Below are 14,561 nucleotides of genomic sequence, written 5' to 3' on the forward strand. Positions count from 1 at the left end.
TAAGTTTGCAAAGTACAAACAATTTCACAAACATATGATTATACTGAAAAACGTCAACAATTGTGACTTTACATATAAAACAGATTTCCATTTCTTTTCTTCTTTCTTTTTTTAAATAACACTGGTTTTGTGGGAATTAAAGTGGTGGTTTCAAGCAGCTTCAGTGAAGACATTCCAGATGATTGGAGGCTCACAGTCTGAATTTCCTACTGGCTGGAGATGAGACGTGGGAATGGGAGGGTGCAGGATGAAAAAAAGAGAAAGAAACAAAAACCAACACCTTGGACTAAAACCAGAAACCTCAGAAATCAAAATGGTACAGAGGGAAAGAGCACAAAAGACAAGACCAAAATGTCCAGGAGATAGTCTTTTAATTCTGATCCCGTAGCTGTGAACTGTGGGCAGACTGCTGACTCTACCTGGTCTACTTGGTGCTGGAGGTTGTAGTGATGATCTCTCTATTTAAAAAGCTGGGTACAATGTTTTGGATTGTACAGTACCAGAAAAAAATTGGTCCAAAAAGAAAACAACCAAGCATAATTCCTTTTCATTCACTACATGGCTGCAAATTCAATCTGTACATAAAGCTGTCTTACTCCGGCCTGGAAAGTTAAAAGAATAAAAAAAAATTAGAAAATCTGATGAGCTTCCAGTAACAGACTATACATTTCAAAAATTACATAGAAAAATATAATTTTTGAATATGGAATCATTTTTCTGTACTGGCGCTGGGAAGTAATCTGTGTTATCAATCATAAATTAGCATTAGACACTAAGTATCATTCTTCAGTTGCAAAACAATATCTGCTAACCATTAAAAAAGAAAACCATTCACTAGTCAAATGACCCTGCTCAAGTAACCATTTGTGAAAATGGGGTTATTCATCTACTATCATACTTGACTGCTTTGTAACTAAATCAAAGCAACAAATCAGCCTGGTCGAAATCCTCTTATGATGAATGATTGTTGTTGTTACGGACCACTGAGTTGGTTGCGACTCAGTGATTCTGTATAGTGTTTCCGAGGAGCAACTGGTGGGTTTGAACCACAGACCTTACAGTTAGCAGTCCAGTGCTTATCCTACAGTGCCACACCAGAAGTCCATACTAAAGCATTTACTAATCATCTGTCATGAAGTCCTGGTGTGCCACTGTAGGATAAGCACTGGACTGCTATCCTCAAGGTTGGTGGTTCAAGCCCACTAGCTGCTCCTTGGAAACCCTATACAGGGTTTACTGTGAGTTGGAATCAACTGGACAGCACTTAGCAACACAACAACAAACACTTTAGTAATAGTAATCATCTATTAGTTATGCATGGTGGCTTTGTAGGATAAGCAGTGGATTACAAGGTCAGCAATTCAAGCCCACCAATAACTGCAAGAAAAACAGCCTCCAAAACCCTATACAGGGTTTTGTATACAGGGTCACTGACGTCACCGCACTTAGCAACAACAAGAATTAGTTAATTGTTTCACATACTAATCCTTTTTAATATTTGGATATAAGCTTGCTATTCAAGGAGCAAAATCCCAAACTCATTGTCACTGAGTAGATTCTGACTCACGGTTTGAGACCGTAAGTCTTTATGAGAGTAGACAGTCTCATTTTTCTCCTGCGGAGTAGCTGGTGGATTTGAACCACTGAGTTTGTGATTAGCAGTCCAAGGCTTATCAGCTTATCCTAAAACACAACCATTGCTCCCCAAATTGTCTCCCAATCTCTCGTTTTATAATTTTTTCTTCCCTACTGAATTGTTTCAATTAGCATACAACAATACTGTTATTTCTCCCATCTTGAAAAAAAATAAGCCTTCTTTGAACCCCACATTCTCTTCTTGCTGTAGTCCCAATGAAGTCATTCCAACCACTCTTTTGGCTCGCTTTACTTCCCCCAACTGTCTATCAGGGTCACCTCCAAGTTACTTACACCTGTGTTCAATTGTCAGACTTCAGCTTCCTTATTCTATGAGCAACAGTGTAGACGATCACGGTCTCCTACTGAAACATTCTTTTAGTTGTCCTTTGACCTCTCCTGCCTCTCTTTCACAATCTCTTGTGCTGGTCCTTCCTGTCTCTGAACACTGAACACCAAAGAACCCAAGGCTCAGTCATCAGAACACTAAGAACTCATCTAGTATCCAGATCTCATCTAGCATCGTCCATCTGCTCACACCTCCCAAATTAATGTTTCCAGATTGGAACTTACTCCCTCAACTCCTTTATCTCCTCCCCCGAAACCTGTTGATGCTGTGGTTTTCTCTAGCTCAATTCCAACCTTAATGTTGCTCAACTTAATAACCTTTAATATCCAATATTTGAAGGTAAGGCTAACAGAATTTGCTAATGGATTGGATTGTGTTGTTGTTAAGTGCCATAGTCGAGTTGGTTCCAATTTACAGGGTTTCCTCAGAAACCCTATACACAGTTGCTATGATTTGGAACCAACTCAACAATACAATCCATTAGCATTCTGCTAGCCTTACCTTCAAAATACACATACCCAGAATCTGACCACTTTGCATACGTCACCTCCATTGCTACAACCTTGGTCCAAGCCATTATCATCTCTTCCCTAGAGTTTGTAATGACTTTCTAATTAGTTTTATTACATCTGCCTTTGCTTCTCTTTTGGTCTATTCCCAGCAGAGCAACTAGAGTGATGCCAATCCTTTATTCAAAACTCTAACAGCATACCTCATCTTTGTAAGCCCAGAGCCCTTATCTGCAAAGCCATCTATTGCTCTGGCCTGTGACTACCTCTCACGTCGCATCTCTTACTCATATTTCAATCTGCTCCAGCCACACTAGCCCTTCTGCAAGGTGCACTTTTTCTTGAGATATCCATATGGCATAATCCCTGCCTTGTCACATATCTACACACACATTGTAAGATCCACCCTGTATAAAACACAATTAACTCATTCATCCAACAAATATTTATTATGTATCCATTGTGTGACAGGTACTCTTCTGTGAACAAAACTGATAATATACTTGTGGTGGTTGTGTGCCTTGGAGTCAGTTCCAACTCACAGAGACCCTGCAAAGGGTTTCCGAGGCTGTAAATCTTTATGGGAGCAGAAAGCCTCATCTTTCTCCCGCAGAACTGCTGGTATTTTCAAACTGCTGACCTTGAGGTTAGCAGCCCTACTGGTAACCACTATGCTACCAGAGTTAACAGATTAATTATATTCTACTGGGAACCACAGGAAGGGGAATACAGAATGTGAGATAAAGAAATATATATATAAAATCATCAAAAAGTTTGTGGAAATGAAATGAAAAGATAATGGAATTCTCCTAAGAACTTTTTGAAACTCCTCCATATATACATATATATTGTTGTTGTTGTTGTTGTTATGTGCTGTGGAGTTGGTTCTGACTCATAGCGACCCTGTACAGGGTTTCTGAGGCTGTAAATCTTTACGGGAGCAGAAAGCCTCATCTTTCTTCTGAGGAACCTCTGGTAGTTTCGAACTGCCGATCTTGAGGTTCGCTGCCCGATTCGTAACCACTATATTGGTAGCGTAATGTAGTGGTTCCGCGGGAGAAAAATGAGGCGATCTGCTCCCGTAAAGATTTACAGCCTTGGAAACCCTGTGTAGGTTCGCTATGAGTCGGAACCGACTCCACGGTACTTAACAACAACAAATATATACATACATACACACACACACACACACATACACACACAAACACATATATATAATATGCTATGGTGTGGCGCTGTGGGTTAATGTGCCACACTGCAAAGTCATTTGAACTGCAAGGTCGGCCGTTCAAGCTCACCAGCTGCTCCTTGGAAATCCTACACAGGGTCGCTATGGGTTAGCACTGACTGAACGGCACTTAATAACAACAACAACATGGAGAAAACAACAATAACAAAGCCTGCTTGGTATAAGAGATGAGAAATTCCTCAGCATCCCTGATCTCCATATCAGTAACTCTTTCTGCCTTCTGATATACAACTTATTTATTTATTGTGCTTATTATTAGTTGTTGACATTCTCAGTTATAATTTAATATCTCTTCAAGGCCAAGGCTATTGTCTTTTTCACATTGCCAATTCCCAGAACCTCCAATAGTACTGGCACTATGGGTTAATGTGCTAGACTGCAAAGTCGGTTTGAATCGCAAGGTCGTTGGTTCAAGCTCACCAGCTGCTCCTCAGAAATCCTATAGTGACTATCGGTCAGAATCAACTTGACAGCACTTAATAACAACATAAATATTCAGTAAGGCATCCAGTCAGTCACTTTTTTTTTTTGTCAGTATCACAGAAGGAATAGGTAATAGATGAGAGAAGATAATCTATTATCACTATCTTCTTGCAGTAATATTTTTTTTCTTGAAAGCACTGCTTTCTAGCAAGAATTTTTTTGTTAGCATTGAAGCAAGGGTACTCTGAACAATGCTAACAAAAGTATGAGAGGAGTTAGGATTATACATGGAATAAAATGCTACATAGACCCTGTTCTTATTATGTGCCATGTAGTTGGTTCCAACAGATAGCAATCCTGTATGGGGTTTCCATGGACTGGCTGGTGGGTTTGAACCATCAACCTTCCATGCAGTGTTTGTCCTATAGCACCACACCATATATATGCTGCTGCTGTTGTTGTTATGTGCTACGGAGTTGGTTACTGACTCCTAGAGACCATGTATAGGGTTTCCAAGGTTATACATTTTTTTGTGAGCAGAAGGCCTCATCTTTCTACAGTGTAGTGGCTGGTGGGCTCAAACTGCTGACCTTTTGGTTCAAAGCCTAGTGCTTATCTTACAGAGCCACCGCACTCCCCATGTTTTATATATATATATATACACACACACATATTGTTGTGATGTGCCATCAAGTTGGTGACCCTGTATATGGTTTTTCAAGGAGCAACTGGTAAGTTGAGTTTGAACCACCAACCTTGCACTCTAGTGCTTTATCCTACAGTGCCACTCTAGGACTCATATATATTGCTGTTGTTAGGTGCCGCTGACTCGGTTCTGACCCATAGCAACCCCACGTACAAAAGAATGAAACATCACCTAGTCCTGCGCCATCCTCACAATTGCTTGAGCTCACCGCTGCTGCCTCTGTGCCAATCTGGCTCATTGGGGGTGGGGGGGTGGGGGTGGTCTCTCTCTTTTTCGCTGATCTTCGAGTTTACTAAGCATGATATCTTTCTCCCGATAATATGTCCAAAGTAGGATATATATATATATACACTCTTGGTGTGGCGCTGTAGGATCAGCACAGGACTGCGAACCACAAGGTCAGCAGTTCAAACCCACTAGCTGTTCATCAGGAATTCTATGAAGGGTCACTATGAGTCAGAAAGGACTCGATGGCAATTAATAACAACAGGAAGTTTACTGAGGCATTAGTCTCTTTTAAAGAATTACCAAAGTGAACCAGTTTTGAGGAGCAGGAACACCAGGGTACGACTGGAGACAGCTTCTAAACCAACTGATCCTAGAACCTATCTTCTAAGAAATTAACATGACCATGATTCATATAATCTGTTCTCACTGTTACCTTTCCAGACAGAGTGGCTTCCATGTAAATTTGGACTGATACTTTCTGATTTTAATCCCATCTACTCAGTATAAAATTACTACATTAATTTTTGGTGTTTCTCAGAACATTTATGTTTCTGACAAAACCAAATCTTAGTTATTTGCAATTTAAAACAATATTGATGAATACACCAACCCTAGTCATGTCACAAAATTGTTATGCATTCTTACAATATTTGACTATTCAAAAAATCCTTGCTGCATGCCAGATGCTGTTGTAAAGATTTCTTGTCAATGTTAAGAGAAAGGATTGCATATGCTATAAGAGGCTACTATAAATTATGATGACTGATTATAATTAAGTAATTTGATTCACTCAATCCAGACAGCCGGTGAAATAAAGATATTTAGGAACTCTTTAGCAGAAGGCTTGTCCCTAACCTTAGGAATAAACACCTACTGCCCAAATAGATTGTTTTAATTTCTTTTAACAAAAATTCTTAATGAAAGTAAAATGGGAAAAATTAGTTGAAAGCCACTTGAGCTCCTTATCCCCAGCTCTCAAAGGGTGAAGATGATAATAAGAAATGAAGTATCCTAAGGCAATAAAAAAAAAAAAAAAGGAAAAACAAAGAGGCTAAGTAAATTATCTTTGCATAATCATGAGTTAATTATTCAAGCTGATATATTCACCCTGAGGATAACAGCTTTCCACAAAGCTCAGGGTAACAGCAAAAAAAAAAAAAAAAAAAAAGGCCTGGAGCTTCATCTATCTGTCCCTCTGGGGGTAGCTTCAAGTTTTCCCATTTTCCTTTCAATTTCCTTTAAAGTAGAAGTCTGGAATTTCCAAAAAAAATCCTTTGATAAGTGACTTACTCTGAATACAAACTGTGTTTTCTATATTCTTTATTCACATCACAAATACATGACCAACACTCCAGCATATCAATGTTCACTACATGTGGTGTGGTGCTGTTTAAGGGCTGGACTATTAACAAACGGTTGGCAGTTCAAACCCACTCTTGGGAAACCCTATACAGACAGAATCACTATGAGTCGGAACTGACTCGATGGTACTTAACAATGATATATGTGGCACTGTAGTATAAACACTGGACTGCTTGCTAACTACAAAGTCTGAGGTTCAAACCTACCAGTTGTAGCTCAGAAACCCTACACAGGGTTGTTATGAGTCAGAACTGATTCGATGCTTTTTAATCCACAACATGATGATATCAGGAGTCAGAGGTCAGCTGAGTGATAGTCTTTAAAACATGAAAACTGCATCATAATAATAATGTCTTTACTCTTAGAATAATGCGCAGACCATAATTTAGTCATTTTTCAAAACTTGAAAGTTTGTTAATTCTAACACATATACTCCCAAGAAAACGAATGTTAACCTGATGATACAGACTAAAAATATTCTCACAAAACATGCATTAATGTATAAAAGTAACAAGGCAGAAGTGTCAAAGAGAAATTTAGCAACAGACATTTTATTTTGATTTTAAGTTGTCTGTTTTTAACCAGAGGAAGGGGCTCTTTTATTGATGGATTGTACACAGAAACCAAACAGACTATGTTCCACTTTCCATTCACCCCTATCCCTCTCGGGTGGAACACTGCGCCACTTGGGGACGGGCTCTGAACTTGGTTTTCCAAGGCCCAAGTTTTCCTCTCTCTGTGTAGGCTGTCTCATTCTTTTTATAAGAAAATTTATAAATAAAATATAATTTTAAAATATGAAAATGCTACTACAAGCCCTGGAATATACTCATAGCAAAAGGACATGGATCACTGAGGTGTACATGGAAAAGGAAAATAAACTGATAAAAATCTTCAATTTTACATTTAAGTCAGAACTAAAACAATGATCACAAGACAAGTTTAAAATCGTTGTTGTTAGGTGCCATAGAGTTAGTTTGACTCATAGTGACCCTGTATAGAAAGGGTTTCCGAGGAGCGGCTGGAGTTCTTGAACTGCTGGCCTTCCGGTTCAAACTGACCTTGCAGTTCAGCACATTAACCTGCAGTGCCACACTAGGACTCCATTATAATCAGTAACCGTATGAAATGAAAGTGTTAGTAAGGTAATAGCTCCCTCGCCCCTGGGAAAAATGTGTTGAACATTTTTACTGTAGCCTCATATTCTTTCTGTAAGGAATGAAATCAATTTAGCTTGACCTTAGCTGATAAAAAGGCTTGAGAAGTTCTGAGCTTTTCAAAGTCCAAATATTGTTTCAAAACCAAAGAAACAACTAAACAAACATTCCACTTCAGCATTTAAAAAGCCAGGATGCCTAAGATTACCAGAAGAACCTCCCACCACTGATGTCAACTTTACAACTTCAGTATTTCCTAGGCACTGACAGCTGCTTACCTGTTTCTAGACTTAGAAACTGCATTCCTTTTCAGAGGGATATTGTGACTAAGTGCCCAAGTTTTAGGAGGATGGCGTGTCCTTGGTGTTGTTACTAACTGCTATTGAGTAGGTTCAACTCATAGTAATCCGGTATAGGGTTTCCGAGAAGCAGCTCCTGGGTTTGAACCATCAACTTTGCTGTTAGTAGCCCAGTGCTTATCCTACAGCGCTATACTAGGACTCCTGGTGAGAACTGCTGTTATTAAGTACCACTGAGTTGGTTTCAACTCATAGAGACCCTGTATAGAGTTTCCAAGGAGCAGGTGGGTATGAATTACTGACCTTGCACAGTTAGAAGTCAAGTGCTTATCCTACAGCACCACCCTGGACTCCTAGAGGTCAACAAAAGCTCACACACTACAAGGGAGGGGAAGTCCTGGTTTGGCACTGTAAGATAAGTGCTCGACCATAAGGTTGGTTTGAATTACCAGATTGGCAGTTCAAACCCACCAGCTGCTCCTCAGGAACTCAATACAAGGTTGCTATGAGTTAGAACCTACTTGAAGGTACACCACCACCACCCAAGAGGGTGGGAGGATTAAACCTTCACCTAATTTACAACAAAAAAAATAAAAACAAAACAAAAAGGGTGGGAGAAAATGGTATAACTAAGACAAAATGATCATCTGGAAAGGGCAATGAAAAGACGAAGTTTCTACTGGCCTTACCCTCCCTTTGTTCCTGAAATACTGATTCAGATCTATTGTGAAGTCTGGTATACTTCATCATGAAGATACAGACTTACTATAGTATCTGTTAAGGAAGAGACCTCATCATTAAAATTCTGGATTAAGTAGGTGGCACCTGCATATTGTTTCAAAGTGAACTAAAATCTCGCTGTCTCCTAATATTTCATTAAGTTGTTCCCCAAGGAATTATAATACATTTCTGTTCATTAATTTACGCTAAGATTCTGAATTCAATTAAACTGTATATTATTGTCTGTTGCTCATGACACGTACACACACTTCAAAAGGTTCATAAAAAAAATTCAATGAAAAGATACTGGAAATTTCCCATGAACTTGTGTACATGTGTATGTATGTATATGAGAATGACCTTTTTCTGTGCTAGGGTTAAAAAGATCAACGAGAACCCAGCACTATTTTTCCATACTTAGCATATGTAAAGATGGCTTTGCTTGTTATCATCTTTGCTATCACAGGAATGGAATCGTCCATGAGCAACTCCAAAAGAGCAGGGGGAGCTGGCTAGTCTGAGGGGGAGGGAGTCATGTAGGCATCCTAGCTTGTGGTCAGTGCCCTGAGGAGTTAAAGGAAAACCCCAAGTTGAGGCTGGCTATCTGAAGTGGACTCCAGGTGTGGTACTGTAGGATAGGTACTAGACTTTGAACCACAAGATCAGCAGTTCAAACCCATCGACTGTTCCTCAGAAACCCTTTACAGAGTCATTATGAGTCAGAGAACTGACTCAACAGCACTTAACAACAACAAAGTCTGAAGTGGAGGAACCTTATGGCACAGTGGTTAAATGCTCGGTTGTTAACCAAAAGGTCAGTGCATTGAAACCAGCATCCTCTCCACAGAAAAAGGATGTGATAGTCAGTTTTCATAAAGATCACAGCCTGGGAAACCATACAGGGCAGTTCTACTCTGTCCTATAGGGTCACTCTTAGTTGGAATTGATTTGATGTCAATGAGAGTTTGATATGGAGGGAGTTGTGTAGACTCCAGTACCCCCTAACCCAGTCCTGAGTTGTTCTTGTTAAGGTCTGCTGGCTCAATCTCGACTCACAGCGCCCTGTACAGGGTTTCTAAAATCTCTGCAGAAGCAATTGGTGGGCTCAAACTGCCAACTTTGTGGTTTGCAGTCCCAGGACTATCCTACAGAACCAGGGATGAAATAAAAGAAGGCTGCAATGCAGCTGAGGTCTGAATTGGTCAGGGAGGGGAAGCTGAATTTCCAAACAACAAGATGGCATATGTAGTAGGACTGGATATCTAGAGTACAACATCAGAAGAGTGTGATCTGAGTTTCCCTACACTGCTATGAAACACTGGTATAGTCAGCAAGATCTTCTAAAGATCTCCCACACATATACTATTGCAAGAATTTATAGAAATGTGCAGAAAAACATGAATATGGAAAACAGAAAAATATGAAGATAGTAAGTACATCATGTTGTTGTTATGTGCTGCAGCACTGGTTCCAACTCATTTGTTGTTTAAGTGCCACTGAGTTGATTCTGACTTATAGTAACCCCGTATAGGTTCCCAAGGAGCAGTTGATGGGTTTGAACTGCTGACCTTGTGGTTCGCAGTCTAGTGCTGATTCTACAGCACCACACCAAAAGTTCTCTGTCTTATAGTGACCCTATATAGGGTTTCTGAGAACGGCTGGTGGGTTTGAACTGCCCACCTTGTGGTTAGCACACCAGTGCTTCTCGTAAAGTGCCTCACCATAACTTAAGTACATCATAAGAAAAAGTAATCCTTCTGGAAGGGATCTATAAGGCACCAGCAAGAAAATCCCAATTGAATTGAATCTTTAAATTAAAGCAGGACTTTTGTCCCACACAAGAATGTTAATAGCCTAGTTGGCTTGGAATATGAAATATATGGCAAATGACTACCAGGAGAGAGGTGTGAAAAGCTAACAGCGCTATGCTAGAGACTGTGCGCTTTATCTTGGTGGCAATGGGGAGCCACTAGTTTCAATTTTTCAACTTTTTGTGCTATAAAATCTTCTAAACAAAATGTTGTTGTTGTTAAGTGCTGGAAAGTCAGTTTTGACTCATAGTGACACTGTATAGAGTTTCTGAGCAGCAGCTGGTAGGTTTGAATCACTGACCTTGTAGTTAGCAGTCCAGTGTTTATCCTACAGTGCTACACCAGGACTCCATAATCAAAATAGTACAATAAATACCTGTGGCTTAGATTCACAAACTGTTAACAATTTGCCACATTTGCTTTATTTAGCTACATATATATGTAATTTGTGAACTCTGGTGTGGCACTGTAGGATAAGCACTGGACTGGTAACTGCCAGGTCAGCAGTTCAAATCCGCCATTTGTTGGAAATCCTAAATAGGGTCTCTATGATTTGGAACTAATTTGACAGCACACAACACCATACATATTTATAATCTTTTCGGTTTGCTGAAACATGAATTAAACATCTGATTATTTTACCACAACCAGGTGCCCTAGTAGCATAGTGGATTACAAGTTGGGCTGTTAACCACAAGGTCAGTAGTTCAAATCTACCAGTCGAAGATTTCTGCTCCCCTAAAGATGTACAGCCTTGGAAACCCTACAGATGGTTGCTATGAGTCAGAACCAACTTGGTGGCACACCACCACCAGCACCACTTTCCCACTAAATGTTTCAGCATGTACCTCCTAAGAATATGAACATTTCTGTATAGTCACAATACCATTATCAAACCAAGGAAATTTAACTTATACAATTATATAAACTAACATACAGTCCATATTCTAATTCCTGTGATTACTCAGTCCTTTGTAGCTATTTTCCCCCAATCTAAGGAATCCTGGTATGGCACTGTGGGTTAATGCACTGGACTACTTTCGGTTTGAACCAAAAGAGACAGTTCAAACTCACCAGCTGCTCCTTGGACACCCTATACAGGGTCACTATGAGTTGGAACTGATTCAACAACACTTAACAACAAGAGCTAATAAAGGATCACATATTTCAGTTAATTTGAAGTCTTCTTTAATGTAGCATAATTCCCCACTGGCACTGGCTTTTTGTAAGAATTCAGGCAATAGTCTTATAGTAAACCTTGCATTCACTGCATCATATCAGGAAGCATATGTCAGTTTTCAACTACAGAGTTTTTAAGGCATGGAATCAGTTCCGTCATTAGATGTATGTATCAAATAATTCTGGTAGCAGTATATATAGATGGCTAGACTTTTCATCAAATGTTTCTAGCAAACTAGTCCCTCCCTCAAAAAAAAAAAAAATTTTCTCTCTGTTCTTAGATATCATTAACACCATCTACTTATTCTTCTAATACTTGCATAATGCCATAATACTCACTCTTGCTTTGATTAACATTCACAGAACTATTTCACCTCATAATTGCACAATCAGTAACAAAAATAATTCGGTTGTAGCATGCACTGATTAATTCATGATTACAAATACAGAATTAAGAAAAACCCATAAAATATTAAGCTATTAAATTACTCAAAAGAAAACTATAGCTTTGCTATCACATGTAAAAAGTTAACATGGCTAAAGCTACTGAAAGTTGCTATTTTTATTCCAAATCCTATTTTAGAATTCTTGGCTTCAAACAGCACCTAATGTCTTATAAAGACTATACAGCAAAGGGAATTTATGTCCTTTTGAAGGACCTCAAATCAACACAACCGTAAGTAAAACAGGAACTATATTCCTTTAAGAGTATTAACTAAAATAAAAATTTCCTACATTGCCTCTATGATTGAAAAACATTAAAGTTTTATGGTTAGCTTATTGTATAGTAAACCCATTGCCACTGAGTCGATTCCAACTTACAGAAACCTTATATAGGGTTTCAGAAGCTGTATATCTTTTCAGGAGCAGAAAGCCTCATCTGTCTCCTACAGAGTGGCTAGTGGACTTGAACTGCCAATTTTGTGGTTCACAGTGTAGTGCTTACCCTATAGAGCCATCACACTTCCCTCAGAGCATATATTTAATATGTTAAATACTGAATATTTCTAAAAGTGACATATATAATAGATTTCAAACCTTTAAAAGAAGTTAAAAGCCATACCTGAGTAAAAATATTATGTGTTTGACTTAAAATCCACCTTGCATCAGCATCAGGAGCTACTACTACTTTTAAGGTCCCAACATAAACATCAGAACATAAAGTCCAAAAGTGTTGCTCTTGTAAATTGTAAACACCTTGCAACTGCTGCACCTAAAATACAAAGTGCAGATATCACCATCATAATCAAGCATAAATGTCCTTTCCCCCTAAAATGATCTGGCAACATGTCAGTAAACAGAGTGTACTCACCAGTTAAAAATAAGAGAATTAATAACAACTACAGATCAAAATTTGTAGACATAGCTGAGACAATACCTGGGGAAATTTAGTTTCAAATGCATCAATCAAAAAAAAAAAAAAAGAGTAAACACAAACAGTTGTTATTGTTAAGTGCCATCGAGTCAGTTCCAACTCATATGGTCCCTGCATAGGGTTTCTGAAACGTAAATCTTATCTTTCTCACCTAGAGCAGTTGGTAGATTCAAACTGTTGACCTTGCTGTTAGTAACTCAGCTCGTAATTCCTTACACTACCAGGGTTCCTAAGAAGCTAGATACAGGCCGAATAGAAAAAGTCAAAAAAATAAGGACTTTTATTTGATAAAGGAAGGAAAGAAAGCAATAATGCACACACTGAGGAAATGGGTAATGTTCACAATAAAGCTGGTTTTCTTCGCTTTCTTTCTCCCCAGAATTTTTTCTTTACACAACAGGAAGAATAATCTTTTGAAGGCATAATTTTGGTTTATGATACTTCGCTGCCTAAAAGCTTTCCAATGTTTCCCACTGAATTAGAATTCAATCTGAATCTCTTTGTGTGACTAAAACCCCTATATGATCTGGCCCTGCCATTCTCTCCAATCTTATAAGCCGGTCTTCCCTTTAGCCATTGTGGTTTAGCCACAGTGGCTTTTTTTTGGCTCCTCAAACACACTAAATTAGTTCCATAAAACTTTGAATTAGCATTTTCCTTTGCCTGGAACATTTCTTTGCCAAGATTTTCATATGGCTGGCTTCTTCTTGTCATCAAGGTTTCAACTTAAACATCTTCTTCAGAGAATCCAATGCAACCACCATCTAAGTCTATCAGGTCACCCTATTTTAATTATAATAATTGTCCTCGATATTTTCTCATCTATATATTGTTTCCCCACTAGGAGTCCTGGGGTGGCACTGTGGGCAAATGCGTCAGACTGCAAAGTTGTTTGAACTGCAAGGTCGGTGGTTCAAGCTCACCAGCTGCTCCTTGGAAACCCTATACAGGGTCGCTATGGTTTGGAATCGACTCGATGGCACTTCACAACAACAACAACTAGGCTATGAGCACTGATAAAACAGAAAGACTGTCTGTCCTGTTTACCAAGACATCACTAGTACATCAGCTGTGTCTAGCACAAAGCAGAATTTCAAAAAAATATATATGTTGACTAGCTGCTTATCTCCTTTGCTATTCATATTCCATATTTTAAAAGAAATCTTTAATTTCCAGATGTGGACAATGTTCACCACATTTTCTTTAGTAAAGTTCATTATTTTCCAAAGATTTGTTTGGGTTTACATAATGGCATTCATGGTTAGCATTCAATCTGGGAAGAAATACTAAATTACACACACATGGTAGCCATATTTGCAAAGGTTAAAAAATCTTAATAGTTTTTAAACAGCATAAAATCCAATCACCAAGGAGTTCTGAAACTTACCCTCTGATAACACTGAGGCAGGGCATTTTCCAAGAGGGGAGGAGTTCTCTGCATTAATATTCCAACAGACTCTCTTAAAAGAGGAATGACACTAAAGAAAAGGAAGAAAACAAAGTGGTTAAAACAATATTCAGACAATCTCATCCTACAAAGAAAGTAATATAACTCTCTA

At 38.8% G+C, this 14,561-nt stretch overlaps 1 protein-coding gene across 1 annotated transcript in view; it reads right to left on the minus strand.

Annotated features, from left to right (window-relative positions):
• Positions 1-408: 408 nt before the first annotated feature.
• SLC30A7 (solute carrier family 30 (zinc transporter), member 7) overlaps positions 409-14,561 on the minus strand; it is an 88,983-nt gene continuing 74,830 nt past the window's right edge. The window contains exons 9-11 of the mRNA XM_006830908.1: positions 14,390-14,480; positions 12,691-12,840; positions 409-602 (exon numbers count right to left, since the gene is read on the minus strand). Of these exons, the coding sequence (XP_006830971.1) occupies positions 555-602; positions 12,691-12,840; positions 14,390-14,480 (289 nt within the window). The 3' untranslated portion in view covers positions 409-554. The remainder of the gene's footprint in view (positions 603-12,690; positions 12,841-14,389; positions 14,481-14,561) is intronic.

Source organism: Chrysochloris asiatica, unplaced genomic scaffold, assembly GCF_000296735.1.
Source record: "Chrysochloris asiatica unplaced genomic scaffold, ChrAsi1.0 scaffold00002, whole genome shotgun sequence".
Taxonomy (NCBI): Eukaryota; Metazoa; Chordata; class Mammalia; order Afrosoricida; family Chrysochloridae; genus Chrysochloris; species Chrysochloris asiatica.